The 22768-nt window shown below is 37.9% G+C and overlaps 1 protein-coding gene across 1 annotated transcript in view; it reads right to left on the bottom strand.

Annotated features, from left to right (window-relative positions):
• The window catches only part of LOC103023419 (collagen alpha-1(XXIV) chain), a 193438-nt gene that overhangs the window by 20575 nt on the left and 150095 nt on the right, over positions 1 to 22768 (bottom strand). The window contains exons 35-49 of the mRNA XM_022677290.2: positions 21878 to 21931; positions 19171 to 19224; positions 18975 to 19082; positions 16817 to 16870; positions 15190 to 15297; positions 12664 to 12717; positions 10824 to 10877; positions 9026 to 9082; positions 7613 to 7666; positions 6586 to 6639; positions 6340 to 6393; positions 3134 to 3187; positions 2326 to 2433; positions 1446 to 1553; positions 1230 to 1337 (exon numbers count right to left, since the gene is read on the bottom strand). Of these exons, the coding sequence (XP_022533011.2) occupies positions 1230 to 1337; positions 1446 to 1553; positions 2326 to 2433; positions 3134 to 3187; positions 6340 to 6393; positions 6586 to 6639; positions 7613 to 7666; positions 9026 to 9082; positions 10824 to 10877; positions 12664 to 12717; positions 15190 to 15297; positions 16817 to 16870; positions 18975 to 19082; positions 19171 to 19224; positions 21878 to 21931 (1083 nt within the window). The remainder of the gene's footprint in view (positions 1 to 1229; positions 1338 to 1445; positions 1554 to 2325; positions 2434 to 3133; positions 3188 to 6339; positions 6394 to 6585; positions 6640 to 7612; positions 7667 to 9025; positions 9083 to 10823; positions 10878 to 12663; positions 12718 to 15189; positions 15298 to 16816; positions 16871 to 18974; positions 19083 to 19170; positions 19225 to 21877; positions 21932 to 22768) is intronic.

The raw sequence follows: 22768 nt of genomic DNA on the forward strand, positions 1-22768 counted from the left end.
CCCCCCTTATTGACCCCCAACACACTGACCCCTACACTTACCCCACCCTCCCTGACTCCACCCTCACTTACCCCAACACTGACCCCACCCACACTGACCCCTGCACTGTCCCTATATCCCCCTCGCTCTCCGTCTATTACATAAGGTCTCTGAGTTCAGCCAGATGCAGGGCTCTCATCCTGAAGCTGGGATTTTCCCTCAGACTGGAGCTGTTTACTCTACTCAGATGCTAAATTTAGCCCTGGCTGAAGAGTGACAGCCGGGGCTCATCGTTCATGGAAATTTCTAGCTGAATATGTTAGAAGAAAGAGGTCCAGCTGTAAACTCTAGTTCTTTATGTATTTATGCATGTGTGTGTAATTGTATCACTCCATCCATCTATCCATCCATTAATCCAACCAACCTGTCCGCCCACCCATCTGTAAATCTAACCATCTGTCTGTCCTTCTGTCTGCCTATCTGTCTAACCATGGGACTATCTGCCCGTCTGTCATTTGATCACTCATCCAATTGGGGTGTGCCATATCATATCGTATGCAATAATATCGCCAACATTTTTTTTAATCGTGAGCGATATTATACCCTGATATATCGTGCCATATCACCCACCCCTATTTATCACGTCAGGGTGCTACTTTTTTGCAGTTTTTAGCAAGATAAAAATTCACACTGTTCTCATTTCCTATTATATATTTACTAGAGACAGATTATATCTGTCCAGTATCATTTGTTTTACTTTAATCCTGGATATATGGAGATATATGGAGTGCATTATTAGCATCAGTATTTTTTTTATATCTCGGTAAGGGGGTGTGCCATACATCATATCACATATTCATTTTGTTGCAGTAGTGTATTTTTATTTATGTTTTTTGTCATATCACCATGAGTATCGTTATTGGAAAAATACCATGAAATATTGTGATATTATTTTAGAGTCATATCGCACACCCCTACCATGCATAAATTCACCCATCTTTCTATCATTCTTTTGGTGCTGTCACCTAAAACCCCCTCTAAAATGAGCTTACACAGGAGAAACATGGAACCAAGATTTGATCTTCAAACTAAATCTGATTATTTACTATTTCTTTAGAATAAGATTTTTTGGTTCCTTTTTACAGTTTATTTATGTATTTATGTGTATGTAACGTTACCTACATCTGCTCTAATGTGATCTGGAGTTTATGTTTATGTAACGTATGCAGTTTAACATATGCAACTCTCACCGGTTGTCCTTTGGCACCAGACTCTCCCTTCTTGCCCTGGTCTCCGGAACTTCCTTCCAATCCCTTGGCCCCCACTGGCCCTCTCTCACCTGGCAGACCCCTCTCACCCTGCGAACAGCACAGGTCAACCACAGGTCAGACACACTGAAGCTACAGCAGTGTTGTGTCATATTGTGACTAGTATATGAGAATGTGTCTCTCGTGGGTTTGATCTACCTGTGCTCCAGCCGGTCCTCCGTCTCCGATTGGACCGGGCTGCCCGAGCTCGCCACGAAGCCCAGGAAGCCCCGCCCTCCCCTCTGAACCTGGAGCCCCACGCTGACCCTGACAAAAAACACACAACAGCCAATAAGAACAGGAGCCAATCAGAAACGTGCGGGTGAGAGATAGGGATCAGGGAGGAGCTGAGTTATCTGTTAACAGGTTCTACTACAAATTATAGGAAAATATTAGAAGGATATACATAGATGAAAAGAATGTGTGATGTTTGAAAAAATATGTAGTGTGTGTGTGTGAGTGAGTGAAGAAAGGCGTGTTCCGCCTACAGCTCATGATAAGACAGATTGGACAGACTGACAGACAGCTGGGGTTCAGATGCCAAGACAAATACCTGCTGGCCACACACACACACACACGCGCACACACGCGCACACACACTCTGTTACAGTATAGAATGCGTGCTGAATCAACAAGTTTCCGAACTCTCCTTAATTTTATAGAGCCTCTGTGTGTGTGTGTGTGTGTGTGTGTGTGTGTGTGTGTGTGTGTGTGTGTGTGTGATGCTTCATATTGTAATAGTGATATCCTGTATCTGGCACTGTATAAAAAGGAACCCTATCCTACAGATCATAGTATTTATATTGTTTTAGAAATAAAACCAGTTTCTGTTACTGTTCCTTTAAGGTGTTCCTGTTCTTCATATGCTAATGAGCTCTATTCTGACAGGCTTGTCTATAATTATAGATTTTTAAAAAGCCCTGCCTGAAACACTACTTACAAAAGTAACAGCACACACTTCTTAACCTGTCATACTGTACACAATACGCACACTGCAAATTCATACTGGATTAAAAGCTTCAGAGTGTGTTAAACTCACTGTGCGTCCAATTAGACCAGGCGGCCCTGGTAATCCTTGTGAACCGGGAGGACCATCAGGCCCTGGGTATCCCATCATGCCTTTTGGCCCTGGCAAACCAGCAGGTCCCTGAAACACAAAACACAAAATTGACTTTTATAACTTAAACTAAGTCTGTATGTCAATTCATACAGAATACTGAGAAATTAATTTCAGATACTAAATAACTCATAGTGGATACTGGAACATTTAAAATGGATACTAAACAATTTACAGTAGTAGTAGTAGTAGTAGAGTAAATTATGGTAGATACTAAACAATTCATATTGGAAACTAAACCATTTTTAGAAGACACTGAATAATTTATAGTGTATACCGAACAATTAATATTAGGTACTATAATTCATAGTGGAAATTAAGTAATTTATGATAGATACTCAATAATTAATGATGCATCCTGAATAATTTACAGTGCATGCTGAACAACTCCTAGTAGACATTGACATTGAATCATTATATAGTGTAATTAAAAAATCCTAAATAGTACAGAAAATATTGAATATTGAATAATTCATTTTAAATCATTATTAAGTAGATACTGAATAATGAATGATTCACAACAAATACTTTAAAAGCATAGTGTGTATAGTGAATAATTCATAATAGATACAAAATAATACATAGTAGATACTGAATAACTAATAGTAGACACTGAGCAGTTCAGTGTATATACTGAATAATTAATAGTGGATACCACAATTATTGGAGATATATGAATAAGTGATGGTAACCAATTCTTAATAATTGATGTGTGTGTTGATTTGGTTACCTCCAATCCAGGTGAACCTGTCAGCCCTCGAGCACCTTTTTTTCCCAGCAGTCCCTAAAAAATTCACACACATTAGGATCTGTTTGTAAATCAGCCTAAATAAGTCCATTTGTTAATGTATTTGTAAATATATCGGCACTCATTGAGTAAAGAGTTACGAATACTTTTGTGATTGCCGGTAGAGAAAGAAATGTCATGATACCAGACATGTGATATTCAGTATATATATATATATAAACTAAAAAATTCTTCAATTTTGATCCCACAAGGAAAACATAAAAACAATGAAATCCGAGCGTAATTTTCAGGAGTTTCAGACTATCTATATATATATATATATATTATATATATTCACTTGAGATGTATTTAGATTTAATTTTTTTATATTTTTTATGAATTTGATCGGGTTTTGATTATCGTTTTAAAGAGAATTATCACTGATTGGATTGAAGAAAATGTATCATATTTTTTGCACTATAAAGCACCCCGGATTATAAGGCGCACTGTTAATAAAAGTCTTTTTTCTGGTTTATTTTTATGCATAAGGCGCATTATGCAACACTAGTAAGGAACATGGTTGCCATGTTTTTCTTCTAATTCAGCAGGTTAGACCTGTAAAGCTAAGCTAAGCTAAGTAAACAACTTTAATCCTTAAAAAAACATTTTCTTTTAAAGTCAAATGAGCGCTGTATATTAATCTTCACACATTTCTCTTCTGAAAACTTTTAATTTGGGTGAGTAAAGCTCTTCTGTTTATTTACAATAAGCTTAGATTTCCAGATTTCCACTAAGGCTAGCTGGGGTTAGCGGCTAATGCTGCCCGAAAACTGCACTAAACTGAGGAACCCTGAGTGTTCCTGGTAAACCAGAACGATAAAAGCTAACGGGTCCTCCCACATAGGTTAGCTTGTTTTAACACGGTAAACGCACAGAATACAGTCTGCTATACTCACCTTGACAAAGCGAAAGAGCTAGTGTGGTTAGTGGTTAATGCTAATGTTGCTTCAGCAGTGCTAGCCGAGGTTAGCGGCAGGCTAAAGGCCAATAATACTCACAGCACAAGGGCAAAAGAGCTAGCGCTTAGCACGGTTAGCGGCTAATGCTAATACTGCTCCAGTGGAGCGGTTTTACTGCTCCTTACAACCTAACTGGTAAAATTCATACATAAGGGACACCGAATTATAAGACAGCCTAAAGATTTTAGGCAAAGTTAAAGGATTTAAAGGTGAAAAATACAGTATAATAAACTCTTGATAATATTAATATTATGATAAATCTTATAATTTTCATTTGTGATACATTATTGAAATGTTGCATCAAATATGGGTATTTTTATTGAAACACAGGAGCTCTAAACTTCCTAAGACTCTTCCTCCAGTTAGAATTACTGCTTCATTATTCCACTTGGTGGCGCTATAATCTAATGAATAAACCTGTGCGGTAAACCTGCTCTGAAGAATATTGGTGTAGGTACATTCTGTGAAACTGACACCAATAAATCCATAATTCCTGGTAGTTGTTCATTTAGGGGTATTTTATCCTCTTCAGTAACACATTCAAGCCCCTAATCAGTAACTATATGAGAAAATGACTGTTAAACCTCTAGAGGGAGCCCACAAGCTTGTCCTCAATAAATGGGGGTGAATGGAGCTAAATGGTTAAAAACTCAAACTAAAATAATGTCTAACTACTTTGCATGTATATTACTTTAATTATAGCATGTAGGAAAAAAGTATTTCACTAAAAAAGTACAACATTTACCTGTATATTTATGTTTTTCAACAGTAAATGGGTTTAGGCAGTAAAGATGCGGCATTGCTGCTGATAATAATGGAATTACAGGTTTTTAAATGGAGTTTAACTGTGTCTGTGGTACTCAAACACGTAGTATTGTTCTGTGAAAATAAGAAAATAAGGACATTTTTAATATAAAAATATTAAACAGTTATACACTGATTTTCTTCAGGTGCTCAATATGAACGCATTTATTTTAGACTCATTCAAGAGCGCCCTCTGGTGGTTGGAGAAACCATGCAGTGATTTAGCTCCTGTATCGCTCACAAATGGCAAAAACAGCAAAACTGATATTTAGAGATTACGCTAATTTTAGATATTTTGGGACTCTTATCTATTTAGGTGTGTTCTGCCGTGCAGAGCACTATATCCTTGTGTTCCTCTAAATACACAAGTTTCGGTACTATAGAAAAATTCAACTGTCAACATATATATATATATTTTTTTTTTATTTTCTTGACTACTTGAAACAGAAGTATTAGTAACGCTTTATAATAAAGGTAAATTAATTAACAGTACTTAAAATAGAACCTCTTAACTAATAATTTATTTATAATAGTTAAGCGTTATTCATCATTACAGTTTTTAATTGTATTTTTTTGAGACTAAGTAAGCTTAGAGTTCCAGTATTTTGTCCAAGGGTGAGCGCTAGCCCCAGTTTAGCAATGCTAACCGCAGTTAGCAGCAGCGCTAGTAAATGCCGCCAGACGGCGCTACACTGTGGAACCCTGAGTGTTTAGGTAAGCCAGGGAGATATCAGCTAGTGGTTCGTCCCATGTAGCTTCTCTTTTAACACTGTAAACATGCAGACCACAATCCAATATACTCGCTTCTGAGTGGCAAACGAGCTAGCACTGCAGTTAGCAGATAATGCTAATGCCTCTGCACTACAAACTGACTAATAAAATTCATTTAAAGGATTTTAAGTGTATTTTATAGTGCAAAAAACACAGTTAGGCCTTGAATTGTCATTATTTACAACAATCTTAAGCATATGTGAATGAATAATTAATTGAGACATTACTAAATGTTAATTATGTAGAAAGTACTGTTAATTACGACCCTTTTTGTAAAGTTTTACCGAAATAATAGTGAGGGTAATAGTGAGGGTGAGGGGGGGGATGTGCTGCTGGAGAGCAGTTTTGGCACACTGACAGAGGAAACAGAGCCGACGGAGAAATTCACAACAATGCTTTGAAGTAGAGTTCCATTAGCGTCAGTCTGGGTGGCCGAGAAAAATGAGTAAAAAAACAAAACAAAAAAAAAACAGAAATTAACTTCCCGCCTTCTTCTGTTCCTCCGTTCCTGCATTCTCTTTCTCGCTCTCTCTCTTTTTCTCTCATTAAATGATCTTTCTCTCTTAATTCTCTCTCTTAATAAGCAGAAATAAAGAAGTATAAGTAAGAACTCACCGGAGTTCCTTTCTCCCCTTTGTGTCCGGCCTCTCCGAGCTCTCCAGGAGATCCCTGGGAAAAAAAAAAAAAATTATAAAGTAAATACTGCAGCTTTAGGGTAATGTTGATGGTACACTGCAATGGGAGCACTGCACATAAGTGAAGCTGCACTGTACTGTATGTAACTGTAGTAAAAAGAATACCAGCTGCTGGTCACGCAGTAAGACTGTATTTTAATGCAGATAAAGTATTTATAGAACTCACCGGAAGCCCCTGCTGACCTGCTGACCCTCGAGCACCAGGAATCCCAATGTGACCCTGAAACACACAGATGTCCATCAATTATTACTGACTGGTCGATCAGATTTTTGATAAAGAAAAAAAAAGCTAAAAAGCTTCAGGATATTTATTAAGTAGTCCAGTAGCGGTGCTGTATGAACCAGACAAGCTGCTTTTTATTTTCTCATCTTAGTAATGACTTTAGAACTGTACTTCACCTGCCAGACCTCTATTTCTTCTCTTCACTGCTGAAACTGAGACTTATTAAGTCTTATTAAAACTTATAAAGGCGCTGTTGCTATGTGGGTCAGCCAGACGTCTTCCTGTCCCAGTTTTCTCCAGTTTCCAACAGTCTTTTGAAGGTGTAGGAAACAGTACTCACCACTCTTTGGCTATATCTGTAATTTCTCTAAATAAAAAAAACTTCTACTTTTAATAGTTACAGAGTTCTCTGTGTCTTTTTCTAGTTATTATGATAATAGTGTGAATGCGCTGTGTGTAATTGTGTAAATGCTGCAGCAGAGAGTGCTGTAGTGCAGTAATATGATCTGTTCCAGCATTGTTTTGCTACAGACACAGGCTGTAGACATTCTCATTATGTCTCGTTATGTCACTGGACCCGAAGAGCCTAAATGGCAAAAATTAACAGGAAAAAAAAAAAATTGACCAGGGGTGTAGTGTAAACAGATGTGAAAATTACTGTAGACTGTAGTCTACTGTAATTTAATTTTGTTTAGTCAGAGAATTGACTTCTCAACTTCTCAAATCAAGTCAAATTTGTGTATTTAGAGCTTTTTACAATGGATGTTGTCGCAAAGCAGCTTTACAGAAATGTGGCAGCATTGAACATACACTTCAAAACCCCCAAGTAAGCAACATAGGTAAATAAAAACTCCCTCAGAGCTGGTTCACAGTTTGAAAATGAATTTTTCCACCATAGCACTGTATTACTCCCTATATTACTCCTCCTAGTATGCTATTAAAATGATATCTGTCTCCGGGAGGAACTCACCGGATAGCCGTCGTTCCCTGGTTCTCCTCGCTCCCCTCTCTCACCTGGAGGACCCTGCCCACACACACAAACACACAACAAAGCAATTCTAACCACTGACAATCAAAATATCATTAATATTATTAAAGAAAATATTAGTTAATCAGCCATACAGCGCTCTTGACTTCATTTTAATATAGTTTCTCAGAAAGTTAATAGTCATCTAAAGCCATGTGCAGATGGGATTAGTTTTACACTAGCTGGGTATGTGGGTTAATGTAATTATTATATTATTATTAAGAGTTTCTCAGTGATTTTAGTCCCATTACAGACTGCACACTGCAGTGTCAGTAAAAATTCCACCACCTTTTACGATCTTTAAAACAAGCCTTAAAAATAACCTAATATTAATCCTGTGCAAATAGACAACTGGGTAAATATTCTGTTATATCCTGTGAAGAAGAAATCTGGAGGTGTTCGAGAAGGCACTTAAGTTTAATCAATTAATGATACAGATACCACAGGTCAATAAAGCCTGTGGAAAAGGATCCATCCATCCATCCATCCATCCATCCATCCATCCATCCATCCATCCATCCATCCATCCATCCATCCATCCATCCATCCATCCATCCATCCATCCATCCATCCATCCATCCATCCATCCATCCATCCATCCATCCATCCATCCATCCATCCATCCATCCATCCATCCATCCATCCATCCATCCATCCATCCAAGCCCGTACTCTGGCATGCCAATGGCACAGTAGTGGCGTTGTCAGAACGGGGTCTCTAGCCTTTTAACACAGCTTTATAAATGTGTGATTAGCCCATTGCCAGCCTTAGGGCCACTGACTGAGTGCGGTTGCCAGCATCCTAAATTTACCATCCGGCACTGAATGGTACTACACAGCCTTAGTATCCATTGGGCTCTGCAGTATAAAAGTTGCTATTACTATTACTATAATCTCATTACGTCTATTAGAGGTACCGTCAGGGCGTAAATCAAGTAGCCACTCCCATCATATTTTATACATTTATACCATGGTTTCTTATCATGTGTGAATGAGTCATATATTACAGATATTCTGCAGAATAATTACAGTATATTGCTCCTCTAAATACCTCCAAATATAAAATTAACCCCATCTGAGCCTGGCTTTACTCAGAGACAGCCCCGCAGAGCAGGAGCAGCAGATGCAATATGATTGATTATTTCAGTTCAGGGGGAAAGAGAAGTTATGACTGGTTATGTCAGAGAGCAGGATGAGCAGGAGGAAGAAGAAGAAGAGGAGGGGGAGAAGGAGGAGGAGGAGGTGGTTTAAATTAGGATTGATAGTAAGCATGGAGAAGAGCAAGTGGAGGTGAAGTATGATTGATTATGTCAGTAATGAGGGCAGAAAGAGGAGGTGTAAGGAGCTCTAGACCTACTGGTTCACCTAAGGGCCCCGGGGGTCCTGGAGTCTTGCTGTCCTCTCCTGGGTAACCCTGGGAAAGAGCACACAACTGTAATCACAATGTATTGTATTTTTAATATTTAAATTGATTGGTATGTGTGATAGGTCAGGAATTTTTGCCTATTTTTTTTTTACCTAAAAGTAAATCTTTACCAATCCGTCAAATTACAGTAAAATGTCAGAGAGTCTTCTTCTCCCCTACAAAGCTTAAAGCTACTCATTCAAGTGTTCTTAAGACTAAGTCAAAGTGTTCTTCATAATATATACAAGAAAATGAACAAATATATTTTAATAATGTTTTTTTTTTTATTAAACTTTCAATTAACGTCTATCTGGTCTATTGTCATTCATAAGGTGCATCAGATTATAAGTTACATTAAGCGACACAAGTAAAAATGCATACTTAAACTGAGCAAGGGTTTCCAATATTTTGTCCAAGGGTGAGCGCTAGCCCCAATTAGCAGCGCTTAGCCAGCCCCGGTTAGCAGCACTATCCAGCCCCATTTAGCAAGCGCTTAGCCAGCCGTGGTTAGCAAGCGCTTAGCCAGCTCCAGTTAGCAGCACTAACCAGCCCATATTTAGCAAGTGCTTAGCCAGCCCCAGTTAGCAGCACTTGCCAGCCCCATTTAGCAAGCGCTTAGCCAGCCACGTTTAGCAAGCATTTAGCCAGCCGCAATTAGCAAGCGCTTAACCAGCCATGGTTAGCAGCACTAGCTAGCCCCGTTTAGCAAGCGCCTAACCAGCCACGGTTAGTAAGTTCTTAGGCATCCGCGGTTAGCAAGCGCATAGCCAGCCCCGTTTAGCAAGCACTTAGCTAGCCACGGTTAGCAAGCGCTTAGCCAGCCCCATTTAGCAATGTGTACTGTCAATTTTTGGGAAAATTTAAGGAATTTATATGTGCCTTACAGTCCAAAAAAATACAGTAATCATATTATTAAATTTGTGTGACCATTATTACAGAACATATATTTATATATAAAAAGGGATTAGCATGCGGACATAGTGTAGTTTGAAATATAATCTTACCACCCGGTTACATTAAGTTGTTTTGTCTGTAATTTATGTACTGTTGCTTTAATTTACATCACTAAAAGGCAGCGACATCATTTGACAGTTTGGAGCATCCAAAATAATAAAAGGCAACTCCTGACAATCTCTTATGTTGTTTATCTCTTGCTATTCCACGTGACATTAGACGAGGTGCGTCAAACACAACTTACCACCCTGTTATGCCAATCAAAAAGGGTTTTAAACTAATAACGCAAATAAGAAATTATATTAAATAACTAATTAATATTTAATTGATGTGTTAGACCAGAAATTTGTCAACATTAAAAGTTTTAATTATTAAAAATATGGCTCTTAATAAAGTTAATAACATAAATAGGGATTTTATGCCTGAGATGGAAAATCGATTTGTAATTTGCATGTTAATAATATTAACTAGCAAATTATCCTTTATCAATACATTATGGATTATTATGGATAACACTTTACAATAATAGTCACAAATATCAGTACTTATGATAAAACATTAAAATAAAATGCTTAAGAATATAGTAAATAATAATGAATGGAGACATCATTTAAAAATCTGTAATGATTAATATTGTACGAACTAGTGTCAATTAATAACTAGTTGAGACATTAATGTACCCATATAGTAAAGTGTTATCTATTACTGTAATAAATAAATACTATTCATACTAAAAATGGTCTTTATATAACTAGCTTTAGACTTCTAAACACAAACAACACATTTTGATAATTACCTTTTCACCTTTAGGTCCTGGGGGTCCAGATGGACCAGGCTTTCCAATGTGACCCTAATGTCAGAGAGAGGGGAACATTTTATAAACAAGCGAATGCTGCTGTTGCATGCATATACATGCAGTGTGTGTGTGAGTGTCGTCTATACGCCGCCTCTTTAAACACTGACATGTAATCCTTTCAGAAGAGGCCTGAAGCTAAGTGTAAAGGAAAGAATGATGAGGGAAATGAAAGAAGAGGAGGATTCACTCAGTAAAGAATGCAGATCAGACTCCGTAAAGTTACAGCAGCCTGCAGTGAAACAGCACATTCAGGGCTGTTGCATCAGCATTTATGGCTTGCAAGCTCTGGGTCAGATACACTATATATAACAACAGTATAGACAACAGTATTGGGACACACCTCTTAATCATTGGCGTAGGAACTGGGGGGGATAAAACAGTGTTTTCAATAGGATGTGCAGCACGGCTGCAAGCAGTGAACACAGCACATTACTGCATGTGTAAACAGCATGAAGCAGCAGAGACAGTGTTTGTTCATAGCAGTATATTATACATCAGATTAAACTGCACCTTATCAGCAGTTTAGATCATTTAAAATAAGTATATTTTATAGTTGGGTCGGAGGAAAACAAGTAAACCGCACCAAAATCAAAGACCAAAATCTGTGCGTTAGGCAGGGCAGATTATAGTTTGAGTATATACAGTCATAAGAAAAAGTTTGGGCACCCCTATTAATCTTAATCATTTTTAGTTCTAAATATTTGGGTGTTTGCAACAGCCATTTCAGTTTGATATATCTAATAACTGATGGACACAGTAATATTTCAGGATTGAAATGAGGTTTATTGTACTAACAGAAAATATGCATTAAACCAAAATTTTACCGGTGCAAAAGTACGGGCACCCTTATTATTTTATTGATTTGAATACTCCTAACTACTTTTTACTGACTTACTGAAGCACAAAATTGGTTTGGTAACCTCATTGAGCTTTGAACTTCATAGCCAGGTGTATCCAATCATGAGAAAAGGTATTTAAGGTGGCCAATTGCAAGTTGTTCTCCTATTTGGATCTCCTCTGAAGAGTGGCATCATGGGCTCATCAAAACAACTCTCAAATGATCTAAAAACAAAGATTGTTCAACATAGTTGTTCAGGGGAAGGATACAAAAAGTCGTCTCAGAGATTTAGCCTGTCAGTTTCCACTGTGAGGAACATAGTAAGGAAATGGAAGAGCACAGGGACAGTTCTTGTTAAGCCCAGAAGTGTCAGGCCAAGAAAAATATCAGAAAGGCAGAGAAGAAGAATGGTGAGAACAGTCAAGAACAGACAATCCACAGACCACCTCCAAAGAGCTGCAGCATCATCTTGTTGCAGGTGGTGTCACTGTGCATCGGTCAACAATACAGCGCACTTTGCACAAGGAGAAGCTGTATGGGAGAGTGATGAGAAAGAAGCCATTTCTGCAAAAGCACGCCACAAACAGAGTCACCTGAGGTGTGCTTTTGCATACCTTCTTTCGCATCACTCTCCCATAAAGCTTCTGTATTGTTACTGGCTATGAAGTTCAAAGCTCAGTGAGGTTACCAAACCAATTTTGTGCTTCAGTAAGTCAGTAAAAAGTAGTTAGGAGTATTCAAATCAATAAAATGATAAGGGTGCCAGAGAGAGAGAGAAAGTGTCTCTGTTCTATCAATCTGTGTTAAGGGATCTCTCCCTCAGGTTCATGATACAATTACAAAAAAATTACCCCAAATGTTTAAGTAACTGTAAAGGTGAGACATATGTACATGTGTTTTGTGTGTGTATGTGTATTTTAAAAGGAAGTAAATGTAACTCACGGTGTACCCCTCCATTCCTGGCTCCCCCTGAGGCCCCATAACTCCTGGTTGACCCTGAAGGTAATGAAGAAAACACCCGTACAGAGTTAGAGTTTGGCACAGAGAGCTCGGCTGCCACCTGAAAAGATCTGTTAAAGCAGTGCGCAGTCGCTCGGCCAGCGTCTCCTGAGCTCCAGAAGCATTTCCAGAAACGCTCCTGCTGTACATCACTTCTGCACAGACTGAAAACAACTTAATAATCCAGTATGAATCTGCAGTGTGTGTAGTGTGTAGTTATGTGATTGAAACTGTAATGTTCGTAGCTTTTAGTCTGATAGTAATACTTGAATGATCTTAATCCATCATGAATCTACAATGTTTGTAGTGCTTACAGTCTGACATTTATAATAGTGAAACAACACTAACCCAGTATGAATTTTACATTGTAATTAATACAGTTTGACAGTAAGAACTGTTGAGTCATTTGAATCCAGTAAGAATCTATCTGTAGTTTTTATAGTTTTTACAGAATGAAATAAAGTAACAGCTGTGAAATTACTTTAATCCAGTATGAATTTAACATTGTAAGTAGTAAAGTTTGACAGTAAGAACTGTTGAGTCATTTGAATCCAGTAAGAATCTGTCTGTAGTTTTTACAGATTTTACAGTTTTTACAGAATGAAATAAAGTAACAGCTGTGAAATGACTTTAATCCAGTATGAATTTTACATTGTAATTAATACATTTTGACAGTAAGAACTGTTGAGTCATTTGAATCCAGTAAGAATCTTATCTGTAGTTTTTATAGTTTTTACAGAATTAAATAAAGTAACAGCTGTGAAATTACTTTAATCCAGTATGAATTTAACATTGTAAGTAATAAAGTTGAAATGACTTTAATCCAGTATGAATTTTACACTGTAAGTAATACAGTTTGACAGTAAGAAGTTGAACTATAGAGTCATTTGAATCCAGTAAGAATCTGTCTGTAGATTTTACAGATTTTACAGTTTCTACAGAATGAAATAAAGTAACAGCTGTGAAGTGACTTTAATCCAGTATGAATTTGCAGTATGAATCAGTATTATGCAGCTGTACTGCACGGTACTGTGCCTGAGCTAAAAGGTAAACCAGCTCACACAGTCTTGTCTGTCCTCAGGCCACCGGAGCAGCGGGGGGTTAATCACTGTGTACAAAAGAACAGGATTAACTCCTGGGTAGCTCTTTAATAGCTTCACTGAGGAAAAGAAAGCGCATTATATCCCATTAAGATCCTTTGATTTCAGCCCAAACACCGTTAATGTTTAGACTAGCTGGATTTTAACAGCCAGAGGTCAAACAGACGGCTGTATCTAGAGCCCTGTCTTTTATTTTCACAGGTCAAGTGTAATGGCCTGTGCAGGACAGCCTGAGAGAACGGCCGGGTCATGTCACTGTTCAGTAAAGAAATGTACTTTATTAAATAAGTGTCCTTTAATAAAGAGACTGTAATAAAACTCTACAGCACTGGTTCCTGGATGGCCTGACTACAATGTAACAGCAGTAAATCAAATTAATGCAGAAATGAATGGACAATTTTCTCAGCACAGCTTTTTAGATCTGATAGGAACATTACTGCAATTAACTTCTGGCTCTGAGGACAGGAGTGTCTGAGAAAACCTCACAAAGACTGGACACTTATAGTGGCTTTCAAAAGTATACATAAAACTCTTTTACTTTTTGTTACCTTACAACCACAAACTTAAATAAAATGTATTTTATTGAGATTGTAAGCGATAAACCAACACAAAGTAGCACATAACTGTGAAGTGGAACGAAAATAATACACACCATAAACTTGACGAAAGCCCTATCCAGACGGGAGTAGTTTCTCAGGGGGTCCTGGGGTAATTTTGTCTTTTATGGGGGGTCCTCTGTGATTTTATTCCTGTCTGGAACTACCATGTATGTACAGGCTGAATTATCTACTGTTTCTCGCAAAATTTTGTCACCTCGCGTTTAATAAAATAGCTATTAGTCCATAAGTAAAATAAGTAAAATGTTTTTTTAAGGAATATGCTTTAAATTATATGCTGAGTTGATAGAAAATATATATATGTATAGGCATTAAATACTGCTTAAAGTGCACTTTAGCTTAGGCTTTTTTCCCCAGTAGCATTAAGGCGTACACAATATGTGCATCAATACGTAAAAAATAGTACATTTACAATATTTACTTAAAGTTTGGAGAAGAAAAAAGCACTTAAAAGCACAACCTAATTATTTTATGTTGTATTTAAATATATCTTTAGTAGAATTGAAATTTACTTAAGTTGTAATAAATTGTTCTAAAATAGTACATTTAGTTTGTAATTACGTACTTATTATATTTAATGTTAAAAATATGTACTTTTTTAATGTTAAATATACTTAAAAAACATACTTAAATGCACTTTTCTTTTACAAGGGTAGGTTTAATCCCCGTCAGGGAATTCAACCTTTAATCTACTGAATCTAGAGACAGAAGAAATAAGGAACTAAATAAAGGAAAGTGTTAGAGACACTGACCTGTGGTCCTCTGGTCCCGCGAGCTCCTTTCAGTCCTCTCTCTCCAGTCTGTCCGATTTCCCCAGGAGACCCCGGCTCGCCCGGCTGACCTGGGGGACCTCGCTCACCCTGAAAAAACAATCATAATGTACACTGCTTACCTTGAAAAAATAAAAAGAACTTAAGTCTTCTGTAACTTTACCACAAATAAAAACATAAATAGCTTCAAAAATAATTGACAGCAAAAAGTATGAATTAACTCTCTGCTTTTCCAGGGTTTATATAGTCTCACACTCTATGGAGGTAAATCCACACTTTTAAAATAGTTAAACATTTAACACTTTGCAAGAGTTCCTTTATTAACTGACAGTAGTGTCCGTTTAACTCCTTAAACTGTTTACACTGAAAAAAGATTAATAAAAAAAAGAAAAGAGTCTATCAATATGACTAATAAATGCTTGTTCAGTCAATTTACTGAAATTTAAATCAGTACAGTGTTACTGCAGTGCAGCACTCTGTCACACTTTACAGTACAGAACATGGTAACTTGCTCTTACAGCCTACAACACAGTGGCCAAGCAAACAACCACTATATAACATAGAACTGAATACACAAGGGAAGGTAGCCCTAGTGAGAAAGACAAATTTGGGTGTCTGGTGGCTTTTTGCAGCAGTTCTTAAGGTCACGTCACGCCATGTCTTAACGTACTTACATGATAAGTACAGCCTCTAAAAGCCTCTAAGCGGCTGGGCTGGTGGAGCAATGGAGACTTCAGAAGGGGAAACTCAGAGCTCAGTAACTCATTCACTCATAGTAAAACCAAAGAATCGAGGAAGTAAAGTTTCTAACTGAGTGCGCGCTCTCTCTCTCTCTGATTGAACATAACCTGGATTCGGATTCAGGATTCATTCACTCTGAAAAAAGAGACCGCATCACACCCTCCCACCCACCCCCTTAAAATGATTCTTGCTTATGCTCGGTGCAATTACCCATTCTCTCCAGAGAGGGCTAAAGGACTAAATCGGCCAAATTCTAAAACTTACGGACGTCTACCTAAACAAAGTGAGTGCAAATAGTAGTTTCATATTTATTAAGTACAGTTTGTTTTATGTGTCAATAATTTGGTAAGACAGAATGGTAATAACATCTTGTTGTCTCCAATCAAAGTAATAAAATGGATCAACTGTGTTCCTGTTGATCTAATTTAGATTTACACTAGGAAACACATATTCCACCAGTGGATTACTAATATTTCTGAAGGAAAAGAAGCTATAATTTCCTAATAATTAATCTAATAATAAGAGACTTGTTAGCTTCAAGTATCTTCTATCTATTTTTATAAAACCTGAACTGGGTCATCGGTGCTTATAAATAATGTGTTTTTCTTAGGATGTTGTTTTTGATTAGGTGTTCCACAAGGTTCAATTCTAGGCCCACCATATTTCTGAGTATTTTATATTTGTATCTTGTATATTTGTTTAAATCTATTACTCTATTACATGTGCACACTAAAACCCTGTGTGTTTATATAAGAACAGTGATGGACCGAGGGTCTTTTCTCTGTTTTCCATTTTGGTGAGCTGAGGTGGCAGTGATGGATCTGCAGAGGAACTTGGCTGATCTTCACGTCACAAAATCATCCGTTACCTTCTTTCCATGACGGCCACGGTTGCCAGGTAGCCCCTGTTTCCCCTCCGGTCCCTAATGGAAAGATACGTGCGTTAGCTACTAGAGAAACATTTACATTAATTCATTTGGCAGACACCTCTATACAAAGCAAGTGGAGGCAAGTACAATCCAGGCTTAGAGCAAGAGCCAACGTCAATCCCAGCACTACATGACTGGGTTTCCATTTTAGGAACAGTATAGGACGTAAGAAAAGCTGAAAGAGGTGAGAAAGTGATTTTCCTTTATGAATTATTGATTGTTTGGATCAGCAATTTCAGTTAAATATATCATATAGCAGATGAACACAGTGATATTTGAGAAGTAAAATGAAGTTCATAGGATTTAGAGAAAGTGTGCAATAATAATAATAACACAATTAGGTAGGTGCATAAATTTGGGCACCCAAACAGAAAAATGACATCAATATTTAGTAGATCCTCCTTTTGCAGAAAAAACAGTCTCTAAATTCTTCCTATAGCTTCCAATGAGAGTCTGGTTGAAGCTTCTGGCTGAAGGTATTTTGGATCATTCTTCTTTACAGAACATCTCCAGTTCAGTCAGGTTTGATGGTTTCTGATCATGAACAGCCCTCTTTAAATCACACCACAGATAATAATTTAATAATATTCAGGTCTGAGGACTGAGATGATCATTCCAGAACGTTGTACTTGTTCCTCTGCATGAATGCTTTACTAGTTTTTTTGTGCAGTGTTTACAGTGTTTAGGGTCGTTGTCTTGTTGAAGCCCCAGCGCAACTTCAACTTTCTCACTAATTCTTCAACATTGTTCTAAAGAATCTGCTGATATTGACTGAAATCCATGTGACCCTTAACTTTAACAAGATTCCCAGTACCTGCACTGATCACACAGCCCCACAGCATGATGGAACCACCACCACATTTTACTGTGGGGAGCACAAAAGTATTTGTTTTGCGATGCTATGTTCTTTTTCCACCATGCACAAATAAAGGCCCTCCAAATAACTCAAGTTTATGAAGCTGGCTTGTTCAAATGTGCTTTTTAGCTTTAGCATACCTCAAGCGACTCTGTTTGTGGCGTGTGCACAGAAAAGGCTTCTTCTTCATTTCTCTAGTAGAACAATGCACAGTGACTCCATCTGCAGCTAGATGATGTTGTAGGTCTTTGGAGCTGGTCTGTGTGTCTGTGGGTTGACTATGACTGTTCTCACCATCCTTTTCCTCTACTTATCTGAGATTTTTTCTTGATCTGCCAAGAATCAAGAGGCCTTTACTAGAACTGTACCTGTGGTTCTTCCATTTCCTCACTATGTTCCTCACAGTAGAAATTGACAGCTGAAATCTCTGATATTATGAGCTTTTTGTATCCCTCCTCTAAACCATGATGTTGAACAATCTTTGTTTTCAGATCATTTGAGAGTTCAGGTTGTTTTGAGGCTCTCATGTTGCTGCTCTTCAGAGAAGATGCAAAGAGGAGAAAAACTGCAATTGGCGCCTTAACCCTTTCTTATAATTAGATTCACCTATGAATGTAGGTCAAGGGTCAATGAGCTTATCAAACACATTTCGTGTTCCAATAATTAGTGCTAAAGATATTTAAATCTATAAAACCTATAAAACCACAATTTCTGTAAATAAATAAGGTGATCCGGATTATAAGGTGCATTAAGCGACACTAGTTAGGATGCCTACATCGAAGTGAGCAAGGGTATCGCCATGTTTCCATTCTAATCGGAAAGCTGGGGGGCGCCTTAGTAAACAAAACTGTAATTCTTTTCTTTCTAAATCAAATGAGAGCTGGATGTTAATTTACACAGATTTTTACGTTATTAGACAATATTTAAGACTTTTTTTATTAATAATGTGAATGAAACCATGTTTCCTGAGTGCAATGTACAGAATGAAGGTTCTTGTACTGATAACAATAGTAAAATGTTTTTTGATACCCTATAAATATATTTTTTTAACATTTCTTTAAAGAACCATAAACAGCAGATATTCAACTATACTGTATGAAAGGACCTTTTTAAATATAGGTAATTCTTCTTTGGCTGCCGGTCACCATCATTACCACTCACTGCACTGTCCATTGGGGGATGTAATTTTTTAGTCTGTTCTGACTCACTCACAGGCACATAAACACTGCAGTGCTCACTCACCGGAAATCCTTTCACACCAGGCTCTCCGGCAGGTCCTGGGGATCCAGGGTCACCGATTTCTCCCCGTTCTCCAGGCTCTCCTATTGGCCCACGGTCACCAGGTTCACCCTGAGGTTGGAATGGAGTGGTGAACTCATAGAACCCATCTATAAGAGGCTAATTAATGTTTACTTTAATGACAGAAATGCTGACTGACCTTTGGTCCGTCCTTTCCCTGAGGTCCGTCTTCTCCTGCTGGACCTGGAAGCCCCTGAGATACAAATATAGGAAGAAAAAGCATGAAATATCTGGCCCGTGAGGTTGTTTGAACTATAATGAGCAATAAAGAAAAAAATAAAAATAAAACGCTTCTCTGGAGAGCTTTGGTTTACATGCCTCCCCTGTCTCTCTGTCGCACTCGGTGTTACTTTAGTTTATGCCGGTTCTCGTTTTTTTTCCTCTCGTTCTTTGACTCCCTATCTCCTTTTAAGGGTGTTTTTTATTTTCCCAGCCGTGCAGTAGTAACATATTGGATCGCGACCATGACGACACAGGTTCGATTCCGGGTTTATCGGCATTGAAATCAACTGTTCTGCAATTGGGTTCAACAACCCTTTGGGCTGGAGAGCTACTAGTCTGTAGCACTCCATCCGTCAAGTTTTGGATTTAAAAATAAGGGATATTTTCCTCCGTCCGCTTAAAGCCATCCCACCAGCCCAACCGAGGTTCAGTATCCCTTACATTTTAAGACAGGTTTACAAAAAATCTAAAATAACCACATGTGAACCACCTACAGACTACAATTAGATTATCATAATCTCATAGGTCTAGCTTTGTTGACACTGAAATATTGTGGACATTCCTACATACGTCATTCTTTTATTACAGCCAAATTAAAAACCCTTTTCTAGATATTTAGAAAAAAAGTTAAGATTTCATGTCTTTTTTGGCAGGAATGTACTCTTTTATACAATATATTTTTTATTTATTTAATGGATTTAAAATTGAACAAAGGGTGCACAAATTCTGCAAAATGACTGTTGGTGACCTAAAAATAGTATCATGAGCTTTTACAAAAAGGACAGTAAAAATTAGTCCTAAGGGGTCTACACGATTGATAATCTTTAATTGATACTTCTTTCTTTTGATCACACCAACCCTGATCAGTTCAGTTTGGGTCTTTCCCACACTGATCCTCCTCTGCGCTCCGCTGATTGGCTGTTTCTTCTGAAAGGCGGGACTTCCTCCTTGAACCGGCACCACGATTGGTTTAGAGGCACACAGCGGTCTGTGCCCCGTATCCTCAATAATAAAGTTTTTGAAATTTTAATATGATACGGGAAATTTATGGGAAAATACTAATACGGGAGGACGGCGGGAAAGAGGAGTATCCAAAACTGGAGACTTCACAGGTATGACTCCATCCCAATACACTTCATTTTCCAAAACAGATTTTTTTTATTTTTGACCCGCCACGTAATGGCTTGGAAACTATCTGGCCCACGGCCAAACGTAACTAGAGGTTTGTAAAGAATATTCTGGAGAATACAGTGACATCACTCATGATTAGCAGCAATTTTATATGTATTTAATAAGTATTTTTGGCTGATATTGTCATAATAAGGGGTGACAATCACAGGGCATCTCACAATACAATATTTTCATGATATGTTGCCCACAATAATGATGATATCACGATACTGTGATTCTGTGATACACAATACATCCCTAGACAATTCTCTACTATACCTCACAGCACTGTTACTGTTACTAAAGAGGATAAAATACTAATACAGTGATGCTCAAAAGTTTGTGAACTCTTCCTGCATAAATATGAACCTAAAACATCATCAGATGTTCACTCATGTCCTTAGAAATCTCATAATACACTTCTACAAACGTGTGTTGTGAAGAGCAGACTTTTATAGCCCCTGTTCTTTAAATTAAACAGGCTCCGCCCACTCACACCTGACTGTCTTCCCATTGATTGAAAACACCTGACTCTAAATTCACCTTCAAACTAACTGCTAATACTAATAATACTAGAGGTTCAAATACTACCCCTCATTGACATCCACATCATGGAAACTTTTCCTTAATAAATAAATGTAATATTTATCTCATTTGTTTAAATTGATTCTCTTTATCTGCTTTTAGGGGCCCTATTTTAATAATCTATATTGGAGCCGTCAACCGTGCACCGTGCAGCTTGATTTAGGACAGGTCAGTGTGGCTTTGCTATCATAACGACAGGAAAAGTACACATAATGCATCTTGAAATGCGCAAAAGGCTTGTAATAATTTCTCTCATCATTACCTTTGAGAGGCAGGTGCGCTCTGACTTAGGTCTTAGATAAGTCTTATGGAGCTTAGAGTTTCATAAATATATACATATTTGATGCAACATATTAAAAAGTACTGCAAATGATAATATACAATACAATATATCAAAATATCAATATTTTGTCCCACCCCTAGTCATGATATGCACGTCCATGATGCCTCCAAAACTGGAAATACTGTAGACAGCACATTCTGAGAGCATCTTTCCTCCTTCAGGCCTGTAACCAAAAGCCTGCAGAGTGTTTCTCCTCAATTTAAAACACAAACAAGCAACGGCTACGCTGGAGAAGACAGGCTAGGCTACACAGGATATTAGCGTGAATAGCGTAACATATACGCCATAACAAAAACAAGAGGATCGGGTGAATTATGGTGGAACAGGGGAAGAGGAGTGAGAAAAAAAGCTAAGAGAAGCAGCAAATCTCGCTCTCGGTGAGGCTGAACACACACTACAGCAGACTCAACAGCGCTCGGCCCCTCAGCCCCTGGATTAGAGCTCTGTTTCAGTGTAAAAATCAGCAAAACACTCCGGGGGTCCAGTTCAGCCAAACACAAGCTGCGGGGTTTAGCTACGGACTTACCCTTAAGCCCTGCTGTCCTTGCTCCCCTTCTGCACCCACTGGCCCTGCTTCACCCTATAGAGAAAGAGAGAAAAAGAGATAAAGAGATGTATTTAATAATGTACCATTTGCACTATTTTGTACAACACAAATTTTCAATTGTTTCGAGGGTCCATACTGCTTCTCAATGTCTGGCAACCGGGCAAAATTTCTTCCAGTGTGTCGTAGATGCATGCGTAGCACTCAACGATCTCTCACCAGGAGGTACACTACCCAAAATAAACCTCCATCATTGCCACATTTAACATTTAAATTTAAGGAAACTGTCATAGAATAAAAACATATCAGGTGCATTAAATATGAGTAAAATAAAAAATGTATTTTTAAATGCAGCTATAACATTGGTATCTAAAAAACAGTCAGGGATTAAAAACTAAGCAAAATTTACAAAATTACCAGAAAGAACATAATCCAGAACTAGAAACTAAATTCAAGGTCCAGATTTATAATCTGGCCAGAGTTGGACTAGGGTTGCAACGATTAGTTAGGTTAATTAGGTTTTGTTTCGACTGACTGGGCGGCTCTGCTGTGGCTCAGCCAACAAAAACCCTGGGGTTGATACCCACCTCTGTGTGTAGCTATAGGTTTAAATAGGATCTCCGGTGGATTTGACATTTTACAGCGATTTTAAGACTAGGCCAGTGGCTGAACTGCACTTAGCAGGGCATTATTACACATGTTGTAAAGTAACATATAACATTTCAAAGACTGTTATTAGTGTATAAATGTTTTTGTTTTAAAATGTTTCTAACTGTTGTTCGTCTCACTGCCTCCTGGTGTCGCAGTGCTGTTGGTCAATCAGAGGCGAGATGTTTGCATGTATGAATATTCATGAGCAAGACCCAAAATCCT

This window comes from Astyanax mexicanus, chromosome 13 (assembly GCF_023375975.1).
Source record: "Astyanax mexicanus isolate ESR-SI-001 chromosome 13, AstMex3_surface, whole genome shotgun sequence".
NCBI classification, from domain to species: Eukaryota; Metazoa; Chordata; class Actinopteri; order Characiformes; family Acestrorhamphidae; genus Astyanax; species Astyanax mexicanus.